The sequence below is a fragment of the Callorhinchus milii genome, unplaced genomic scaffold, assembly GCF_018977255.1.
Source record: "Callorhinchus milii isolate IMCB2004 unplaced genomic scaffold, IMCB_Cmil_1.0 Scaffold1, whole genome shotgun sequence".
NCBI lineage: Eukaryota > Metazoa > Chordata > Chondrichthyes > Chimaeriformes > Callorhinchidae > Callorhinchus > Callorhinchus milii.
Window position 1 is genome coordinate 13,076,392 of NW_024704742.1, and position 24,048 is coordinate 13,100,439.

Sequence of the window (24,048 nt, forward strand, 5' to 3'; positions counted from 1 at the left end):
ATTTGGTCACTTCAATCCACGACTGTTTGTGGGACACTGCTGTGTGCAATTGGCTGCTGCATTTCGCCCACGAAATATACAGTCAATTCACTTCACAGTATATTCAGTGAAGCGCTTTGAGATGTCTCGAAGACATAAGACACTGTATCAAATGCAAGGATTATTATTTTTTCTTTATACAGATTACCAGGAAGGATGGTTGACTTTAGGACCTTGGACTCATTTGAGGAATGGCTTGCTGCTATAATTTGAAGATGGACAAATTGTTATTAAGGTTAAGATCAAGTGGGATGATTTCAGTGTTGAGATTTGTGCATGAGGTGAGAGTACAAAGCATTGCATTGTTTTCCGATTTTCTTCATGGTAAGTAACTTTTTTTTATTGAAGAGATTAAAAAATATTAAGATCTAAAAACAGCAAATTACAAAAAAAAGACACAATAAGAGAGTGCTTCCACTGCATTAAACTGGGGAAGCAAATAACACATGAGGGCGCAACGGGTCATTAAACCTCACCAACAATGTGAAAGAAAACTATTGAACCAGAAAGCAATAATTCATACAGATAAACATTATCAACCGTCATCAAGCTAATATTATCTGATACTCCATGGCACATAGTGACTGCTAACTGCGGTTGTATATTTTCAAGACAACATGTAAGCAGAGGTGCTCTCTCTGTGTGACCTTACATTTATACTGATACATTACTGTTTTGCACAGAACCACACAGAAGACCAAACCCAAAAAACAACATAGAATTGCCCCAAACGTAATTGTGTTCAATTCAAATATCATACAAGCTTTAGTGAGACATTTACTGCTTGGGTGCCATACACACTGTTCGGGTTCTAATATCTTTCCATGGATTCTCGCTGGGGTTATTCCAGACAGGAATGTAATGGTGCTGTGGGCAAAGGGGGTATTGGTGTTTGAGTTGTGATACAGTAGTGATGAGGTGAAAGTCTCAGGCAATATAAAAGTCTGGAATTGTGTTGGATGAAATTCACGATCTCTCTGGATATGTGATTTGTTTCTTCAGCACCAAATGGAATCTGAGTTATCACTATACTCGAGATATTGACAGTACTTGGCCATAAGGTACATTTATTCCATCTGCTTCACTATGATACCAGAGTCTCTCTACTTGCTTTTTGGCTCTAGTCTTGATGGCTGGACACTGTCATTCTTTGTCCATTTAACAGACAAGAGTCGCATTCTGAATTTAGACCTTCAATCTGCTACTCTCTCAAAGTGTGGCTCTAATTCTCTGAAACGTACACTATCACATTGCTTTAGCGTATGTGTTTAAACCAGTTACTAAAAACAAACAGCTGTCACATATCAACAGGAAGATTCTTATAAATGCTCCTTGCTTTAGAAGCTGAAAAGTGTGCACTTTAATAAATAAAATTCTACAAAACTCCAGCTGTCTCTTCATGTTCAGGATAGTTTGAAGCAGTTCTGAGCTTAATGGTCTATGTACTCAGTAGCAGATTCTTGCGATCCAGGGTCAATAGGTAGAAACTTTCTTCCATTCTCGTGCTGGTGTCCATTCCGAAGAAGAGCCAGGCTACAAAAGAGAGTTTTAAATTGTTAAACAAATAAATACACAACATCCTTTAAAATCATTTCCCTTGGTAAACCCAACACTTATTAACAAGTACTTACAGTTTTAGAATAAAGAAATGCATAATTTTAGGAAATGCATGTAGTCAGTCTATTCTACAACAACAACAAATTGTATTTATATAGCGTCTTTTACATCAAGAGGACATCTCAAGGTGTTGGACAGTGAAGGGTTTGCACACGAGTTGGGGGTTTGAATCAAGAGAGGTGGAGGTCAAAGGCGTGTGGGGTTGGGAAGGTGATTGAAAGCAAAGTTAAAGATGAAGTTCTTGAGGCGGGCCTTGAAGGAAGAAGAGCACTGAAGAGAGCCTGCGAGGTGGAGGGGCTCCAGGATGGAGTTCCAAAGGATGGGGCAGATTGGCTGAAAGCTGACCATTGATGGTGGAGTGGGCAGGGCAAGAGACGTGGAGCAGAGAGAACGGATAGGTTGGTAAAGGTTTAATGGGTCACAAACGTAGGGAGGGGCAAGAATGCAGAGGGCTTTAAAGAGGAGGATCGTGAACTTGATCCTCTGGTGGATGGGGAACCAGTGAAGCCGGGCCAGGGTCGGGATGATCGGGTCGCGGAGCCTAGTGTGGGAGAGGAGACGCCATTATTTTATTCACTCGGTTGTTTAGATCATAACTCAGGATTTTCACAGTGAAATAGAATAATGGCTTATCTGAACTGGCTCACTGTGAAACAGCACTCAAACGCCTGCTCTGGGTTAAAAAAGAATTGTATGGTGAAAAAATAGTTTGGAAAGAGTCTATGGACGAAATCACTGTGTCAAGGGAGGGGGGAGAATGAGAGTGAAGTGTTCACCCCAGACTTATCGTTACTTAAAGGCAGATTTAGATTGCACTTTGCAGCCTGCTGATAATCCAATAAGAAACTAGGGATTAGAAATTCCATTCCACCTGGATCTAGATTTATTTTATGTAGCATTTCAGATTGTCCAGAATTTGAAAATTCTCAAATCAACCTAAATTCCGAAACCGTTTACCTTAAATTTATTTTAAAAAACACAGAAAACCAGCCTCAGAGATATCACTGAATTTACTATTTTAGCAAATTCTGCACGCTCTATGTGCTAAGAAAAGAAATGGGGCTAGCTGGAATTTCTTTCCAGACATTTGTCAAGGAACAGAATGTGAATAGGAATATGACAATTTTCTCCTCTTTATTCCACCTTCTGTATATACCTATTATTTCCAAATCGTTTGGTTTACTTGCACTGAAGAAAAACACAATTAATGGGCAGATGGGTGAAAGAGATAGCCCACTTCTATAGGAAACAACAACAGAAGCAGATGATGTGCCATGTTTGTTCAGCTATTATGTTTGCATTCAACGCATTTCCCCAGGCCGAAACAGCAGAACGTTAAGTAAACTGATCGCTAAGTCCCAAACACTGCACAAGATCATTCATTAACACATATTAACTAGATAGCATTGGGGCTTTTGAATTATGATGACTACTGAATTATGTCCAAGAAGGAATTGGGAACTGCCACACTTTAAAAAGCTCACGGGAGATCAATAAAATATTGTAGTAATAAAAAGAGCAAACGAATGTACCATAAAACATTGAAAACATGGCATATGTTATCAAGTGGTCCATATTATTGATTTGTTCATGGACATTATCTATCACACTCCAAACAGGCTAGGCAGGTGGATGAATTGTATGTACAGGGCTCATTTGGCCGGCAGATTGTAATTAATTCTATTTGCTCTGAAGCTACGAGCTAACATTACTACAACAATTTTGTTGTAATTGTAACAAGAACCCAAGCCCATCATCATCATGATCATTTAAGGAGCAAAGAGCAAACTTGTAACACTATATGCCTCCCGTCACTGAGTTCCTGAAGGGGAAGGAACTTGGTTGTTTAAGGTGAAAAGACATGCTGGAGGGGGAGGGAGGAAGGAATTATGCTGATGTCATGTAGCAGGACTTGGACAGAGCAGTGTCAGAACTCACCTTTCACCTCTGGAACCATAGGGTGGCAATTTGGATCAGTGAAACATCTCTCTCTTTGACCCTGCTTCAAGCCAAATAAAATTGTCTGTTTGTAGGACATTGCTGTATATTTTGTGGGCTGCCGGGTTTCGCCCACAAAATACACAGTCAATCCACTTTACAGTATATCCTTTGAGATATCTCCACAACATGATAAGGTGCTACTATATACCAAATGAAAGGATCATTTAAATACAAGGATTAAATAGCACCTTTCACATTGGGTGAATATCTTAAAGTGCTTCCCAAAGAGTGGTTGGGAGATCAAACTGAGAGGGAACTGGAGGAGGGAAGATGGCTGAATCAAAGAGGTAGGTCTTTAGCTGGGATTTGAACAACAACAACTTGCACTTATAATAGCACCCACCATGCAGGACAGTGTCTCTGAGGGCTTAAATTTGAAAGCAGAGAGTTAAGCGATGAGGCAGTGGGATTTTGGGAGACAGTGGCAGAGGGAGGTGACAAAATAATTTAAGGCTATCCCACAAGGGGGGGTGGAGCATATAGAGGGCATAAAGCAGACTTACCAGGGCTGGATGAAAGGATTTGGGGATGCCAAGCCAGATCATGTTTGGGGTCCTTTTGTACTATGCATGCAACCGGACGGGGGGCTGGGTTGGGGGGTGGGTGCCATGGGCCATTAGTGGTGGCACCTTCCCACGCTCTCTACGCTGTCTTTCACGAGATTGTACAAGGTACAAGTGGCACAGAGAATTATGGGTTGTTGTTGAAGAGAGGTGGAGCGGGAGGTAAAGGCACCAACCATATCTGGGGACCCCTCAGACCTCGGAGCCCTTACCTGTTTTATTGGTTAATCTGGCCCTGAGGCCGGCATTATCTAAAATGCTTGATGAGTTGATTCCCAGGTTTTTTTTGGTCTTTATAGTGTCATTTTGTATTTCCAGAGAGAGGTACTTAAACTAGTGCATGCACTGGAATCTCTTCCCACCCTCAAATGTTACAGTTACACAATGACTTACTGATATGAGATAACTACAGGTGGAGAGCTCCCCTGCAGTTGGCAGCATGGAGCAGTAATAATAATAATAATAATAATAATCCTTGCATTTGATATAGCACTTTTCACATCTTCTCGACATCTGAAAGCACTTCACAGAATAGACTGTAAAGTGAATTGACCGTATATTTGTGGGCAAAATGCAGCAGCCAATTGCACACAGCAGTGTCCCATAAATTCGTGAATTGAGTGACCACATTATTATTATTATTTTTTTCTTAAGGGATTATTATCAGGCGTGTGGAGTAGGGATTTCAAGACTTTACCAGGAATTGAACCCAGGTCTCTCGCTTGCAAAGCGAGTACTCTAACCACTGAGCTACAGGACTTCACAGTACTGCCTCCAGCATTTGGTGCACCTTATAGCTCAACTGGGTCAGGTTCGGGACTGGGATCAGGGCTGGCATTGGGGTCAGGGCTGGGGTCAGGGTTGGGTTCAGGCGAGGCTGAGAACTGGGGGTGGGGTCAGGGCTGGGGCCGGCGCTGAAGCAGGGGAAGCATGAGATTGATGGGAGAAAACTCTTCTCTTTTCTAATATTGTCATGGGATCTTTAACATCTACCTGAAAAACAAGCAGACCTCTTTTAGTATTTCAAAATAAATGAGATGAAGATTCTACTTTGATGTAAATTATGCATTAAAAAATCACCAATTTTACTTGGGGCATTGTTGGCTAGAACACAAGGAGAGAGAAACTCCCTCCACTTTTTGAACAGTGCCATGCGATCTTTAACGTCCACCTGAATGGGCAGACAGGACCTCAGTTTAACATCTCAACTGAACGATGCAACAAATTCCCTTTTTAAATACTCCAATTCATTCTACGCCAACATTCACGCCTGCAAACCTATTGCATATTCCAATAGCTCTCTGAATTCCCTCTGAATCACTCACACATGCACATTGCATGGCTGAGTTACTGAAGGTTGACCCTTCTGCATACCTAGAGATAAGGCAAGGACTTTGAAGGAAAAAGTGACATCTTACCAGAGTTACTTCGTGGGACAGTCTTTCTTTAAGTATATAGCTTTTGGTTTAAGGGCAAATGTTCTAATAATAAATCCAGCTGGAGATGAACGAGGCTCATGAAAAGATCATCAGTAATGGAAAGGGTCAAAGCAGAGAGATCCATCAGAGCAGCATAATGAATTAATAATAACCATATTTCAAAATAACCTTGCCCTCGTTAACTTGAGAGTAACCCTGCATTTTGTTAACCCTGCCTTGTGTTCATTTTTTTTACTTTAACAGGAATCTTACAGCCTTGTTCCGTAATTGCTATAAAGAGATTGATAGCACTGAAGTGGAGTGTCAGTCTAGACCAGGGGGCTCCAAACGGTCAATCACCACTAGGTGGCTTAATAAAAACAAAAAGGAGCAATATTTACTGCAGTTTAAACACTAAAGTTCATATTTTTATTTTGAGATACATGTGTATCTGACTTCATTTTCAGTTGGACTCAATAACATCACAGTTTTATCCCTCCTCCTTCCTTTGATCATGAGTGAGAACTCTATTTATCGGTAATCGAACGATTGGAGACCCCTGAGCAAGATTATGAGCTCAAAGTTCCAACATGAATCCGCAACCTTCAGACCCTGAGGTGAGAATGCTACTGACTGTGTTAAACTGACACCTATGCAGGTGAAATGTGGAGTCTTGTAGCTCAGTGGTTAGAGCACTCACCTCGCAATTGAGAGAACTGGGTTCGATTCCCAGCAGGGCGAAATGTTGGGCAAGTTTCCTTACTCCACAATTCTCTGTTTACCTAGCAGTAAGTAGGAACCTGGTTGTTAGTCAATTGGCAGGTTGCTCTTCAGGGGATAATAATCCCTTCAAAATAAATAAATAATTTGTCACTCAATCCACCACTGTTTTTGGAACACTGCTGTGAGCAATTGGCTGCCACGTTTCGCCCACAAAATACAGTCAATCCACTTTACAGTGTATTCTGTGAAGCGCTTTGAGACGTCTCAAAGACGTGATGAGATGCATTATCAAATGCAAGGATTATTATTATTATCATTTTAGTTAGTGGGCTAACACGGCAGCCAATTACGCACAGCGGTGACCCACAAACAGTTGTGGATTGAGTGACCAAATTATTATATTTTTTGAAGGGATTATTACCCCTGGAAACATGAACCGCCAATCAACCAACAACCAGGTTCTTCCTTAATGTTGGTAAACAGAGGTGTGTGGAGCATCGAGCAATGTAGCCCAGCATCCTATTTGCTTTGTACATAGTGCGTAATGAGTCAACTAACACCCCTTGATCTCTTACACTTTCTCCTTCAGGTGCCTAGAAGTTATATAGTGCTCTGGTCATGCCACAGCTAGAGTATTGCAAAAACTGTAGTTCTAGTTGATGCAACATAAGGGGCTGCCCAGACCCTGGAGGCAGTGCAGGAGGAGGGCAATAGGACAATAATAATAATACTCCTTACATTTGATATAGCTCATTATCACATCTTCAAGATGTCTCAAAGCACGTCACAGAATATACTGTAAAGTGAATTGACTGTGTATTTTGCGCACAGCAGTGTCCCACAAACAGTCGTGGATCCATTGTAATAATAATATTATTCTTTTTTTTGAAAGAATTATTACCTCTGGAAAAGCAATCTTTTCCGATAGCCATACCCCGCTGTGATGTCTTACTCCAAGACTGAAGAACCCGAGCTTGTCTAAGTGTTGGTCACTGCTCATTCCTCTAACGCTGGGGATTGTTAGAGAGGGGAATCCTGAAGCTCAGTGGTTAGAGCACTCGCCTTGCAAGCGAGTGTTGAATCAGGCTGACGTCAGAAATGTACAGATCGGCAAATTTTCAAACACGCATGTGCGGCAACCACAGCAATACTGACGAGGACGTTAATTATAAATGAGTTTATCAAAGAAGCGGAAAGTGGACGCTGAAGGCAGAATATTCAACAAAGAATCGACGTCTAAATATTTTTTTACCAGTGTGGGTGGAAAATAAAACACATAAAATAAATAAAATAAAAATAAATTAAAAAATAAAATAAAGAAAATAAAAGCATATATCTGCTTACCCTTCTCAATGAAATGAACCTTGCTCCACAGTGTGTGGAGGAAGACTGCAGGATTGTTTAATAACCTGTCACCATCCTTAAATAAACAGCTTTACTAAACCAAGTTCTTCCAAAGCTTTCTAAGCAGGGATTCTGGGTATGTGTTGAAGGCGCTGGGAGTGAGAATGTGACCTAGTTACATGCATTTTGTATATTCTGCTCTTCGCCTATCAGTGTGTTTGAAATACCACAGAACATAATTAAACAATTATTGGCAAAGAAATATAATCAGGAAACAGATATGAAACAGATGTACAGTTGCACTGAATGCTGAATTAACACAGCACAAACTATATAGAGAAGGTAACTCTAGTTGTATATAATGTAGAACTGAGATAGAAATAGTGAGATAAAGAGAAAATAACAAACACAAAAGAAGGGACCGAGCATGCAAGTTACCAACAGAGAAAGAGAACAAGAAGTGCAAAAACATGTAAATGATATATAGGTGGTAAAATTGTGATATTCTTAATGCATTCCTGAAATTAGTCTTGGTGTTAAATTAACTTCATGGTAGGTGTCAGCCTGGCTCTTAACTTTGAATTGTTGGTTCAAACTCACATCAGGACTTTGAATTCACAGTCTAGTCTGACAGTCCAGTACAGAGCTAAGAGTGTCATCCTTCAGATGAGACATTAAACTGAGGTCTCGTCTGCCTTTCAGTTGGGTTAATTACCCATGCTACTACTCGAAAAGAGAAAGCAGTTTCTCCTGCTGTTTGAGTCAGCAATAAAAACTAATCTGTCGCTTCAAAATTATTGAGGCAACAGATTAGCTGGACTAGGAAAAGTCCAAGATGGCGATGGATCAATTTGAAAATTGGAGCCAGGATTTGGGAGAGGGGGAACATTGCATCCAGTGGACAATTTGGGTATTACAGCAGGCCACATGCTCATTTAAGGAAAAGGCAAAATACTGCAGATGCTGAAAATACTGCAGATGTCTGACGAAAGGTCATCAACCTGAAATGTTAACTCATTTTCCTCTTTCCATAGATGCTGCCTGATTTAATGTTTGTTCCCAGTGACTTCTGTTTTTAGCTCATTGAAGGAATGCATGAAGGACAATCTCAAATTTACCCCATATATGATGACAGATTTAATGAGAAACCGTGGAGTAATGAGACAGGGAAAAAAATACTGCAAGTGAGTGTGTGAGAGAGAGTGTGCATGTGTGCTTGTCTGTGTCTGTGCAAAGTCTCCCTTATTTGTGTTTGTTTTTATGTTGGAACCTTTGAGGCTGTGTTGAAGTTATTTCTAGCTTCCTTTGCAATCTTTAGTCAGACTACAGAGCGACTTCAGTTTGCTACTTGCTTCTCAAACTCCCTCTAGTCCACCATTACAATTCTGAGCCTTCAGCTACAAAACCTCTGACTTCTGGCAATTTGTTCCCAAAGCATTCTGACTCTTCTACCTTCTTTCAAATGTGTTTCAAAGATCTAACCCTTTGATTGTGCCTTCAGTCAACTCTAAATTCCCCCTGCTTATTGCCAAGTGTTCATCTCCCCTGTTGTTAAATAATTGAAAGGGTCTTTCACATGATAAAGACACAATATAAATGCTGGCTGCTGCACTAATCGAGTCCTCTGGGTTTACTTTTACATGAATGCTTTCAGCTAAAAATAGATTTTGATTTGTCTGCAGCCACATTGTGAAAACATGTAAAAGGATATCATACGCTTGAAATAACTCAATGGAAATTCTGCAATCTCAACTCTGAAGCAATAAGATTAACTCAGACCAATTCACTCCTCTTCCTGGAACAATGATCAGAGATTATTGTTATCTTTAAGCAAAGGTTTATTATTTCTTTTCCTGATCAGTAATGTGTTGCCTGACAGAACAAAGGACTCTTAACATCGGTGGAGCATAAAACCACTCAGAACATGTCAGGATAGTTCTTAATCTTAGACAGATGAGTGCATATTCCCTGCAAAGCACCCATAAATTGTAACAATTGATGACTTGTATTTTTACTGCACCTCTAGTTGATAACGAGGAGTAGAGATTGCCAAAGAGTGTGGGGTGTAAAGTGCAAAGGGGGAAACAGTTCAATGAAAGAGAGGTTCAGAAAGTGTGACTGGGGAAAAGGAAAGCTAAAAAAGGAGGTGAATCTGCCTCCGCGAGCAACATTGGCTCTGACTCCTTCTGAGCCTTTTTTTAATTGAGGTGACAATTGAGGGTCTGCCTGGGTCAGTTGTTAGCCCTCTTGCCTCCGAGTCAGAAGGTTGTATGTTCAAGACCCACTTTGGGACTTCAGACTCATATAATCTATGCTGATATGCCAATGCAGTGCTGGGGTTGTGTCGCGTTGTCCTCTGAACTTCTCTCCCTCTGGCCCTCATCCCTCACTGCCCCCTCTTCTGCTCTCACCCTCCTCCACAACACCCTCTCCTCCACTCGACAATCTCGCCCCCATCACCTCCCGTACTGTCTCTTACGCTCGCTCCTCCCCCTGGTTTACCACCCACCTCCGCTTACTGAAGAGCCAGGTGCGGGCCACTGAACGCACTTGCCTCAAATCTGGCCTAACGGTCCACCGACAAATCTGGCTGGACCTCCTCAAAACCTACTGCTCCACTCTAGCCTCGGCCAAGTCGTCCTTCTACTCCAGGATAATCCACTTTTAAAAGTCATACCACTTTTCAGCATATCCAGTAAAGCATATTATTATTATTATTATTATCTCTAGGAGTGGAGTCAGTCTGCAAATCTGCTCATGGTCATGACCCAACTGTGCAGCGCCTTGGGACATCCTCCTGACGTGAAAGGCGCTCTATAAATGGAATCTTGTTGTTGTTGTTGTTGTTGCTCAATGAGAGTGTTTGATACTACTGTTGCGCAAAAAAGTGTTCGATCTCAGCAATGATTTCAATAGACTTTTAATGGAAGCAATTTCACTCAGTTGGTAGGAGCTTGAGTTCAGACCATAAATATTGTGGATTCAAGTTCCATGTTGGATTTTGAAATCAGTGCTGGGAACAGAGCAGTTTTTTTTAACCGAATATTACCATTAAACACTCCCATATCAGGTACAACATGCCCAGCCTCAAACTTTCTTCTGTACTGATGATACTCTTTAACCCCTGCAGTGCCAGTGTAAGTTTCTCCATTTCCCTCATTTCGGCCAAATATCTTTGCTCCTGTGAATCTGATTATAATAATAATAATCGTTGTATGTGATATAGCACCTGATCACATCGTTGAGACATCACAAAGTGCTTCACAGAATATACTATAAAGTGAATTGACTGTATTATGTTTTCTGAAATTCCGCACGGCAGTGTCCCACAAACAGTCATGGATTGAGTGACCACATTTTTTGGGGGGAAGGGATTATTACACCTGGAAAGCGATCCGCCAATTGACTAACAACTGGTTCCTACTTACCTTTGGTAAACAGAGATGTGTGGAATAAGGAAACATGCCAAAAGTTTCATTGCATCCTATCGCTTGCCAGGCACACATGCTAACCACAATGCAACAGGACTCCACAAGTGAAGGATTAGTAAAGGATTCTGTCCGCCCTCTGTGAGATTTTATGCCCTTATTAGACCTTATTTTGTGCTGTAATAAAAATAATAATTATTATTATCCTTGCGTTTGATATTGTGCCTATAACGTTGAGAATGGCTCAAAGCCAAAGGCTCACAAGTGTTTCTGTCAAGTCTAGTGACTGTCTAGTGACTGGTCATGACTATGTAGGCAAACACAGCAGACAACAATCTGCACACAGCAACATCCCTGCATCCACTACTAACTAATTGAGTAGACTGACTTGGCCTAAATCATGTCATAAAGGACTCTTAGAAACAACAAGGAAGGATATTTTTAATCATAGAATCACAGAGTCATACAGCACAGAAAGAGGCCATTCGGCCCTTCATGTCTGTGCCAGCTCCGAAAAGAGCAATCCAACTCAATCCCACTGGCCCACTTACTCTCCATAGCCCTGCAATCCTGTCCTCCCCAAATACCCATCTACTTCTCTCTGTTATTGAATCAGCATCCACCTTCAGGTAATGTATTCCAGATCCGAACAACTCGTTCGGTGAATTTTTTTTTCCTAACCTCCCCTCTGTTTCTTTTAACAACTAACTTAATTCGGTTTCTCAGGTTTCTGACCCACATGTCAGTGGAAACAGTTTTTCCTGGTTCAACCTATCAAATCCTCTCATGATCTTGAAAATCTCTATTAAATCCCCTCTTAATCTTCTCTGTTCCAGGGAGAATAATCCTAGTTTCGCTAATCTCTCCTCATAACTAAGGTCCTTCATTCCCGGTACCATCCTGGTAAACCTCCTTTGCACTCTCCAATGCCCTAACATCTTTCCTAAAGTGCGATGCCCAGAACTGAATGCAGTACTCCAACTGAGGCCATACCAGCATTTTATAAATATTCAACATAACCTCCTGACATTTGAATTCTATGCCCCTATTTATAAAACCTAGTATCCCGTAGGCTTTTTTAACAGCTTTATCTACCTGTCTTGCCACCTTCAGAGATTTGCTTATGTGGACCCCCCGGTCACTCTGTTCATTTGCCCCCTTTAAGATTGTACCATCTAACTTATAACTGCCTCTCCTCATTCTTCCTACCAAAATGCAACACTTAGTATTTCTCCACATTAAATCTCATCTGCCACATTTTTGCCCATTTTACCAATCTGTCTAAGTCCTCTTGGAGTCTGGTGCTACCTTCCTCAACATTAACTACTTTTCCAAGCTTAGTATTGTTGGAAATTGTGCTCCCTATATCCAGGTCCAGATGCTTAATATAGATCAGAAAGAGCAGTGGCCCCAATACAGACCCCTGAGGGATACCACTACACACCTCCCTCCAGTCAGAAAAACAACCGTTTACTACCACTCTCTGCTTTCTGTCTCCTAGCCAGTTCTGCATCCATGTTGCCACAGTCCCTTTAATACCGTGGACTTCTACTTGTGGCTTGTGGCACTTTGTCAAATGCCTTTTGAAAATCTAGATAAACTACCTTCATCCACCCTCTCAGTCACTTCATCAATAAATTCTATAGGTTTGTCAGACACGATCTGCCTTTAACAAATCTGTGTTGACTGTCCTTTATTAAGCCATATTTTTCTAAGTGAGAATTTATATTGTCCCGGATTATAGTCTCCAGAAGTTTCCCTACTAATGATGTTAGGCTGATTGGCCTGTAGTTCTCAGGTTTGTCCTTCTGCCCCTTTTTGTACAGGGGAGTAACATTTGCAACCTTCCAGTCCTCTGGCACCACTCCAGTGTCCAAAGAGGATTGAAAGATTGTGGCCAGAGCTTCCGCTATTTCCACCTTTGCTTCCCTCAGTAGCCTAGGATGCATCCCGTCCAGACCAGGTGACTTATCTATGTTGAGCACCGACAGCCTTTTTAGTACCTCCTCTCTCTTGATTTTTATCATATCCAATTTCTGTTCACACGCCTGCGATATTGTGGCATTGGTTGCATCGTCTTCTTTTGTGAAGACAGTTGCAAAGTACTTATTTAGTACATCAGCCATACCCTCTGCCTCAACAAGACGATTTCCACTTGGGTCTCTAATTGGACCCACCCTACCTTTGACTAACCTTTTACTCTTGATGCATCTGTTTTGCTTGGATTTATGCCCAGGTCACTCACAGAAATTCAGGATAGTATAGAAACTCACTGAGGAGCTTCCCTTTACCCAAATTACCCTGTGTACGATTGGTTGCCAGCTGGTATGGAATCATCTTTATTTTTGATTGCAACTCTGTTTTGTATTTTCTTCATTTCCATCTCCTATTGCTTTGAGAATTAACTGTTAAGAAATCAAATTAGTGCAGAGTGTTGAGATGTCTGAGCATTTGTGTAGGGCATGGCAAGAATGTTTTTGGACTCCCACAGAAAAAGTTAGATTGAATCCTGTTTGTTATTTTTATTCTCTGTAGAATCTCAAAGTTTTTTTGATCTCGGGAAGAGACTTATTATTAAAATTGTATCCACTCTATTCACATAGGTCATTGTGCAGAGGCGCTGGCGTGAGCCAATCAGGAGGGCCTCAGTCTTGTTCACATTCAACTGTAGGAAATTTTCCCTCATCCAGGACTTGATGTCCGACAGGCAGTCTGTCAGCACAGCAGTGGTCCTGGAGTTGAGGGCGGAGGCAGAAAGATAGAGTTGGGTGTCATCCGCATACATGTGTAAGTTGACCCCATGTCTGCGGATGATGTCACCAAGGGGGAGCATGTAGACATTAAAGAGGAGAGGGCCAAGGACAGAACCCTGGGGGACGCCAGATGTGACAGTGCAGGGACTGGAGGAGAAACTGTTAGAGGCAACAAAGTGGAGACGGTGAGGAGATAGGAATTGAACCAGGCAAGGGCAGGTCCGCGAAGATTGAGTAAAGTGGAGAGGCGGTGTATGAGGATGGAGTGGTCAACAGTGTCGAAGGTGACAGAGAGGTCGAGGAGGACAAGGAGGCAGAGGGAGTCCTGATCACAGATGTTCAGAATGTCATTAGTGACTTCGACCAGGGCTGTTTCCGTGCTGTGGGCAGCGCGGAAACCGGATTGGAGGGGTTCAAAGAGGGAATGGCGAGAAAGAAAGGAGCGGAGCTGTGACACGATGACTCGTTCCAGGACCTTGGAGAGGAATGGGAGGTTAGAGATGGGGCAGTAGCTGGAGTGAAGGGATAGATCCAGGGAAGTTTTTTTCAAGATGGGTGTGATGATGGCTGTTTTTAGGGGGTTAGGAACTGAACTGGTGGACAACGAGAGGTTGATGATGTCAGACAGGACAGGGGCCAGAAGGTGGAGCTGGGTGATGAGTAGAGAGGTGGGGATGGGATCGAGGGAGCAGGTGGTGGATTTGAGTTTGCGGATAGTCGTGGTGAGGGAGGAGGGAGAGATAGGGTCAAAGGAGTATAGGGAGGGATGGATGGGGGGGTGAGTCATGATGGAGAGGTGACGTGGCTGTGGACGTGGCTGAGGTGGCTGAACGTATCCCCTTTATTTTGGATTCGAGGAAGTCCAGCATCTCCTCGCAGTTGGAGTTTGAGGAGAGGATGGGCGAGGCATGGGAAGGTGGATGGAGAAGACGGCTTGTGGTGGAAAAGAGAAGCCTGGGGAAAAGGAAGAGTTGGGGAGAGTTGGGAAGGCCATGAGGAGGGAGTTTCCGTAATCGAACCTTGATGTGACGAATGTGTGGGTGAGGGTTTTGGCAGCCTGAGGGGTGAGGCAGTGGCGGGGTCTGGCAATGTTGCGGAGGTGGTGGTAGGCAGTGCCGGTCATGGCGTGGATGTGGAGGAGAAAGGACAGTTCAGGGTCAAACAAGACACACAGGTTCCTGACTGGCTTAGTGAGGTTGAGTGTGCAGCTGTGGAGGCTGATGCTGCCAGCGCCTGAGGTGCGGAGGCGCTGGCGTGAGCCAATCAGGAGGGCCTCAGTCTTGCTGACGTTGAGTTGGAGAAAGTTGTCACTCGTCCAGGACTTGATGTCGGACAGGCAGTCGGTCAGGACGCCAGTAGTCCTGGAGTTGAGGGTGGAGGCAGAGAGGTAGAGTTGGGTGTCATCCCCATATATGTAGAAATTTACCCCATGTCTGCGGATGATGTCACCAAGGGGGAGCATGTAGAGGATAAAATGGGGGGACCGAGGACAGAGCCGAGGAACACCATGAAATGGTGCGTGGGCTGGAGGAGAAGCCGTTTGCTGCGACGAAGTGGAGGCAGTGCTAAAAAAAGATAAGAGTAAATCTAGATCCAGGTGGAATTTTTTCCCTTTGTCAGGAGGACGTGAACGATGTCATGGCATTATTTGAAAAGGGGAGTTTCTCCTGGTGTCCTGGTCAACCATTGCCAGATAATAATTGGTCATTCACTTAATGGCTTTTTGTGGAACATTGCCATGCGCGTTTGCCTACAAAATACATAGTTACTGCAGCTCACAACAACAATGTATTACATTTGTATAGCGCCTTTCACGTCAGGAGAACATCACAAGATGCTATAAGACACTACCACGTGTGAAGGGCCCTGAATAAATACAAGTTGGTGTGGATGTTGTAAAATTTTGTGAAGTGCTTTGCAATGTCTCAACGCCACTATACCAAATGCAAGGAATACAATATTGTTACAGCCAGTGGAATCAAATCTCAGTAAGATTTCGCTTACACTATCAAAGGGAAACAATTCAATAGAAATATTGCATGGTGTGGGGAAAAAGAAGATTAATGAGCTGGAAGCTTTGTTGGGGTTGTATGAGAGTGTGTAAGAGAGTGTATAGATGTGTAAGAGAATGCTCCTTGACCTCTCCTCCACCACCTCTCCTGTCACCTCAACCTTCATAGCTCTTTCCTTGAATGGTTCAGATCCTACCTCTCACATCGTCTCCACTTCATCTTCACAAACTCTAGCCCCCGCATCGTCCCGTGCGGCATTCATAAGAACATAAGAACATAAGAATTAGGAGCAGGAGTAGGCCATTCGGCCCCTCGAGCCTGCCCCACCATTCGATAAGATCATGGCTGATCTTCTGACCTAACTAATTACCTGCCCTATCCCGTCTATATTTTTAAAATAATAATAATAATCCTTGCATTTGGTATAGCTCTTTTCACGTCGGAAGGACATCCCAAAGTGCTTCACAGAACACACTGTAAAGTGAATTGACTGTATATTTGTGGGCGAACGCGGCAGCCAATTGCGCACAGCAATGTCCCACAAATAGTCATGGATTGAAAATGACCAATTTATTATTGTTTTTTTTGGAGGGATTGTTATTAGGCGTGTGGAGTAAGGAAACTTGCCCAAGGTTTCGCCCTGCCTGGAATCTATCAGTCTCAGCCTTGAAAGTGTTCAAGGACTGAACATCTACAACCTTCTGGGAATTCACTACCTCAGGGCTCTGTCCTTGGTCCCCTCCTCGTCAATGCAGTGACATCATCTGTAGACATGGGATCAACTTCCACATGTATACGGATGACACCCACCTCTACCTCTCTGCCTCCAACCTTGACTCCAGAACCACTGCAGTCCTGACAGAAGATCTGTTAGACGTCAAGACTTGGATGAGAGCCAACTTTCTACAATTAAACTCCAACAAGACCAAGGCCCTCCTGATTGAATCCCGTCAGCATCTCCACACCTCAGGCACTGACAGCATCACCATCCAAGGACGAACACCTCACGGAGCCAGTCCGGAACCTTGGCATCTTGTTTGACCCTCAACCGTCCTTTCTACCCCACATCCGTGCCATGACCAGCTTTGCATTCCCCCACCTCCGCAACATTGCTCAGCTCCACCACTATCTCACACCGCAGCCTGACGAGTCCCTCATACACGCATTCATAACATCGAGGTTCGACTATGCAAACCCCCTGCTTGTCAGCCTCCCCAACTCCTCCCTCCATAGATTGCAGATCATCCAGAACTCTGCAGCCCATGTTCTCTCTCGCACCAGGCTCCACGACCCTATCACCCCCATCCTCGCCCAACTCCATTGGCTTCCCATCACACAAAGGATACAGTTCAAGATTCTGGTCCTCACTTTCAAAGCCCTCCATAGCCTTGCTCCTCCCTACCTCAGCGACATCCTAACCCACCACCAACCTGCCCACTCAGCTTAGCGGGCTCCGGCCTGCTTCCGTTCCCCTGCCTCGCCTGCCCCACTATTGGCCATTAGCCACTCTGCCCTCTGGAACTCCATCCCGCAGTCTCTTTGCCTCCTTCAGGACATGTCTCAAGACCCTCCTCTTTGACTGTGCCTTCGGTCACCCTCCTTCCCCCCCTGCCCGCCACCCTCCTCGATTCCGACCCTCAGCTCAGGTCCGAAACACTGATTGTCCAGCACCTTGGCATGTCCTCCCGATGTGAAAGGCGCTAAACAAATGTCACTTTATTGTTGTTGTTGTATAGATGTGTAAGAGAGCGGACAACTTTTTGAATGTGTATGTTTGTACAGCGGGGAGCAAAGTTGTCCATCAATAGAGCAATGTGGAGCAAGGAACCTGGTTTATACTTCACCCTCTTTATCATGTTGCATTGGAGAAATATAAAAAACACACTTGGTTCTGCACTTAAGTGTTCACAGTGAGGATCACTCTGCTCTTGACTCCACCTCCTCTGGGTGATGTCAGACGCAGGGCTCCAATGCAATTCCTGCACGTTGAACCTCCATTTACACTGCAGGATTGACAGCTCTCGCCACAAAGCAAATCGTTTTGCTGAAAAAAACTTGCAGTGTAATCACAGAATTACTCTTTCAAGTCTTAACAATTTCTTACAGAGTTTATTGTGTCCTGTATAGTTCCACTTATAATGACATGTGCGTTTGCTACTCTTGGCATTCTAAGGTAAATACACTGGTGTTTCTTAGACCATAAAATGGTCTTAAAAAAAACTGCCTCTCTACATCCACCACTGGCTAGCCTTACTGCTACTTTTACCTGTTGTTGAGAGAGTTTATTTAAGTATAGTTGCCGCTAACAGCAGAATGTCATCTTGTGAACAAACTACATTGCAGCATGAGTGTGATCAATGATCTCCAATCCATTAATGAATGGTCAGCATGCGACTGAGAAAACTATTCTGAAATGTTGCAACAAAACCAAACACAGACCCAGAAATTTTTGGAAGTACCTTGCATCATTCCTCAGGAGCTCACAAATAATTGTTAGTTTCCTGTCTTGTTCCCTAATCCTTACATGCATGTTTAATCCTTATTGATTTCCCTTTTGTCACAACAAGTTCATTTGACAACAACAACTTGCATTTATATAGCTCCCCTCATGCAGGGCACCGTTACAGAACGTTGACAGTGGCAGAGAATGACACCAAGCTGGGGGGGAGGTGACCGTAGGCACAGTCGAAGAGGAAAGTAGGTCTTTAGGTGCAATCTGAAGATGGGGAAGGAAGCAGCAAGGCAGAGGAATAGAGGAAAAGTGTTCCAGACTTTCGGGGCATAGTGGCTGAATGCGAGGTCACCAATGGTGGAACGCAGTGCATGAGGGACATGCAGAAGGCCGGAGCCAGTCGAGTGGAGGTAGTTAGTTGTGGGTTGGAGAATAAGCAAGTTGGAGAGGTAAGGAGGTGCTAGGGCATGAAGGGATTTGGAAACATTTGTGAAGAACTTTAATCGATCTGTTCGGTGATAGGGAGCCATTGGAGCCTGTTTAGAACTGGTATGATGGGGGAACGGAGTTTAGTACGTGAGTATGCGGGCGGCGGAGCTTTGGATCAACTCGATTTTGGTGGATGGTGGAGCTGGGGAGACGGATGAGGAAGGCATCTGAATCACCATTTGACTTCGCTTTCAGTCACTTCCCTGCAAATCCACCCTACTCAGCTCCCCCGCCCCCCACCGAACCAGGCTGAGGTGCTTAGCGAACTGTGTAAAGTGCTTTGAGAGGCCTCCTGATATAAAAGATACTATGTAAACATAAATTATATCTGTGACAGGCTTCAGAGTTGTAATTTCTCTCTTCTGACCAATGTTAATAATCCTTGCATTAGATGTAGCACCTTATCATGTCTTTGAGACATCTCAAAGCGCTTCACAGAATATACTGTAAAGTGAACTGACTGTATATTTTGTGGGTGTTAATGATAAAGGTTACAAATAAAAGTTACAAATTAAAACTTTTTCCCATTGCTTTTCAATCAGCCATATCAGAAATGAAAGTTATCTCCCCATTATCACCAGGCTCCTTGCATTCCCAATGAATTAACTTTGAGATCCTTGCCCTCACTTTCAAATCCATTCACAATCTTATCCCTCCTTATCCCTTCCTCCCTCGATCAGCAACCAAGCTTATCGCCACTATGACTTGCTTTGTGGAACTCTCTCCCAAAATGCCTTCATCTTGCCCCTTCCCTTCCCTTTCAAGTAAGATATCAAAGCCAAGCAGCCACATCTCCTTACTTGCATTTGGATGAAAATCGTAAACCTTTTTTACAAATGGACTATATACAGTGGATCCATCTGGCCTTACATTGATTTAATGAACTCACATGTCGCTCGCCAGATCAGCTCTTGGGTGATGGCTAGTTAGTGCCCTTAAAAAAATGGCTGACTTCCAGGTCATAAGGTCACTTCACTTCCTGTTCATGAGCAGGAAGTGGCATCGGTGGTAACCTCATGGTGACCATCGATGGAAGTTGGCCAATGTTAGTGTATGGGGATTGTATGCACAGTGAATGGGGATCGGTGCACATTTTGTGTCACTTCACTTGTAGTGTCATAGCGTCAGGCTCTACCACTGTTAAGCACTCTGAGACCCTACCCTGAGTGGAAGGTGCTATATAAGTGCACGTTGATGTTGTTCTTGTTTTAGTACTTTGAGACATCTATTTGATATGCTAGGCTCCATATCAAATATAAGGAGTATTATTACTGTATCACCAGCTGCAATTTTGGGCCATATAAAAATAGCGTCCTGGCAAACAATCCCTTGGATAAAATTGGTCATGCACTTCATTGCTGTTTGTGGGGCAACGTTATGTGCAAATTGGCTGCTGTGTTCACCAACAAAATAGTCCGTACACTTTACAGTAAATCCTGTGAAGTGCTGTGAGATGTTTTGATGATGTGATAAGGTGCTATATCAAATGCAAGAATTTATTATTATTATCTGACTCTCTGGGTGTAATTCTTTGCTCCTGGCTTTCATTTCACTTTTTGTTAGTTTAATATCTGCTCTGTCCTGTGTTTGTTAATGTGAAACAAATTCCAACCCAATCTGCACTCGCATTGTCTCTGGATAGAAACTGCAGCCAGCAGCCAGAGTTCAAACTGAAAGAGATTAAAGGAGTCCGATATGAGATTTTCCTGCTGCACAGACCACTAGTAGCTGCGCAATCTCCTGATGGGATTCTGCAAGCTCAGCACTGAGCATGACACAAGAGACTCCCGGACTAGACTAAGAATTTGTCTGCTGGCGATAGCATTCCAAAAACAATGGAAAATCTATTAGGCTCAGAAAACCGAATCTGATACACTTAACGGCAAGAGGAAATGTCATCCCATTGTATCAAAGTCACTCGGTAGGAAACTCAGTTAAGAGAGAGAAAAAGAAAGTTGAATTACTCAGGAGCAATCTAAATCGGTTCCAATTGGTATGTCTGTATGTTGATGGGATTTAATCACAAGATCACGAGATTGGTTTGGAATGAGGAAGGCCCTTTGAGTCATTTGATCTCAACCTTTCAGAATACCCACCCTACCATCTTCCCATCACAGCATTGTGCTGTTTTTATGAATCAGCATATTGATTGCTTAAAACAGCAATCCTTTCTGCTAGCTCTACGTAATGAGACATCCCAGGATAAAGATTTAACAGAAAAGACTGCAAATTATTGAGACCAGTGCATGTTAAATCCCTGTGAATAGTATACCATAACAACAGCATAAACAACTTGCACTTGCTCTTTTCACGTAGCCTTGAAGACCTTGCAAAAAATAATCCTTCCAGGTAATTGCCTTTGTGTAATAACTGATTCTGTATGGAAATGGGGCAACTATTTAGGAATCGAATACCATATATAACAAACACTTGAATAGGCAAACGGAATGTTAGTTTAATGTCCCTAAAGGACTGTTTCCTTTTCTTTGAAGAATGAAACTGACAATCTCACTCAGAGATGCCACAAAGATGACAAGTGTGGATAAGGAGATGTCAGACTGTCTTCCAACTCAGAGACAAGAATGCAGAAGAAATGTGCTGAGCCTGGCGGTGAAGGGAGGTGGAGAGGTGAGGGAGGGTGTCAGGACAATGGACTATGAAAGCCATTTTATAGCAACACATTTGCTGTTGCTTGTTTTTTTAATTCCCTGTGTTGTTTTGGAACGGGAGTTGTAAGATTGCACTATGCATTGGCAAAGAGCGGTGTATTTACTATTGAGTGATCCATACTCTCCGTTTGTCAACATAGTTTGTGAAATAGTCCATAAACCAGTCATTAGGATTAAACTGTAAACTGACTGATTGTTTGCATTTCTTTGATGTGGACAAATTGTGGAAATTGGTGAGTAAATGTTGCTGTAAAATATTAGTCATTACATTTCAAACCTGAGTATTGCTTCAAGATTTGGCTACTAATGTTGACAAGATCATTGCCAACTCACTGTACACCTGTATTTGGCTCCATGGAAACTAATTGCAATGATGTGATTTGCCACACCTTATTGAATAGATTATACCAATTAACAAATAAAGGTTATGGCCTTCATGTATGTTAGCCGTCTGGCAGGTGTATCATTATGGAACACCTCCTCCCCCCCCACCCCACACACACACACAAAGACACACACCCAGAGCACAGTTACCAATCAGATTGCTGAAAAACCACAGGCCTTACCAACCCATCCTACCATCAGCACGTGGACTTTCTGCCATTCTCCTATTCTAATTCTCTCTGGAATTCCATCCTGGTGCCAGCCACGCTCTGTGAGATCAAAGTCCCGATGTGGAGCTTGAACCTACTGTCTTCCAACTCAGAGACAAGAATGCAAGCAACTGAGCCAAAGTGACATGCCATTATTGAGATCTGTAGTTTTCCATTGGGGCAGTACTGCATTGATCTTGCCGTCCTTCAGATGAGAAATTATACCAAAGTCTGTTCAGATCGACGTTAAAGATCCCATGGTACTTTTCTCCTGGTGTCTCCTGCAAACAATCCCTCAAATAAAATGAACTTCCTGGCTGAATGTGGGAACCAAGCTGAGAAATCCATGCAGTCCACCTCTGCATAGAAATTCCAGAGGTAGATTGTTGGAATGGAATGCGCACTCTCTCCCTGGAGGGACACATCCTGCTTACCTAATTCCAGAAACTATTAGGCTCAGGTTGGCAAGAGGCAAGGCTTGGGCGTCTGACACACTTGGGAAGAGGAGTGGAGAGGTCAGTGCTTCAGAGTAGTCCCACGCAACACTATTCCTGATCTCATTCCATTTATTTCATTATCTGTGTCTTTGCATCTAGTGCAGACATATTTGGAATAAAAGTGTGATTACTTCAGTAAGCCCAGGAATGACTGGAACTCGTCTATATTTTCCAGTTCAGTAACTTCTATGACAGCTTCTATCTTCTTCAGTGATTGATGTAAACCTTCTTTGACTAATACAAGTGCAAAATATTCTACTGGCAGCGCAATTAATTAGTTTAGCCTTATTCCACAACCCTCCAGACATTTCAGAACAGCAACAAGGTAATATAACTACTACTAATAATAATCCTTGTATTGGATAGAGCCTTATCCAATGTCATAAAGCAATTCACAGAATCTGTTGAAGGGAGTGGTTAACGCGCTTGTTTTGCAAGCGAGGTGACCCATTTCCAGGAAGGACGAAATCTGGGGCAAGTTTCCTTACTCCACATGCCTCTGTTTACTTAGCAGGAAGCAGGAACCCAGTTGTTAGTCATTTGGCGGATTGTTTTCTGTAGATAATAAACCGTTTTTTAAAAAAAAAATTTAGGTCACTCGATCCATGAGTATTTGTAGGACACTGCTGTGCGCAATTGGCTGCCTTGTTTCGCCCACAAAATAAACAGTCAATTCATTTTACAGTATATTCTGAAGTGCTTTAAGACATCTCAATGACATGATGAGGCAACTATATCAAATGCAAGGATTATCATTATTGGAATCTTACTGTAAAATATAGTGACTGAATTTGCAGGCAAAACAACAGCCAATTTGTACATAGCAATTTCCCACAAACAGCAGTGAAGTGAGTGATCAGTTTTATCTGGGCATGACCTCCGACAATGCAGCGCTCCCCCATCATTGCATTAGACTGTCACTGATGTGAGGCTTTATCCCACAACTGTCTGACTCAAGAGTGATAACAATTGAGACTGTCTGACACCTGAGGTTTAAAGAGCCAATGCAGTACCCTTTCCTTTTAAATTCAGGTTAGCTTTCAGCAGCGTTCCTTGGCTTGGTGCTGTGCATTCCTGACTGGCTTTGCCTGTCGGGCTAGCAGCGAGGGTGGGAATTCCTCAGGTGACACCCACTACATTGGGGCCAAGAACGCTGTGCAAAGCGCCGTTCGTCTTTTCTCTCCGAGGCCTGCTATGGCCGGTGAGACACAGCTGAAAGTTTACTTTCCCAATATAGGTTACTGGTAAGTGTTCTCGCACTGTATTAATAATTGCCCCACGTTTCATAAAGATAGTCTGCTCCCCAACAAACACAAGGCAATCTCAATATATTGGGCTAAAACTTCAGGGGAGCTGTCCTCAATTGATCAACCTTGGTAACCTGTCCAAATTCCCTGCTGCCAAACTTAACACTGCCACAATGTCATCTTAAACCTGTCACATAGCTTTT

General features: G+C 43.0%; 1 protein-coding gene across 1 annotated transcript in view; it reads right to left on the bottom strand.

Annotated features, from left to right (window-relative positions):
- Nucleotides 1-473: 473 nt before the first annotated feature.
- The window catches only part of LOC103185614 (5-hydroxytryptamine receptor 4-like), a 91,525-nt gene continuing 67,950 nt past the window's right edge, over nt 474-24,048 (bottom strand). The window contains exon 8 of the mRNA XM_007904214.2: nt 474-1,572. Within this exon, the coding sequence (XP_007902405.1) occupies nt 1,470-1,572 (103 nt within the window). The 3' untranslated portion in view covers nt 474-1,469. The remainder of the gene's footprint in view (nt 1,573-24,048) is intronic.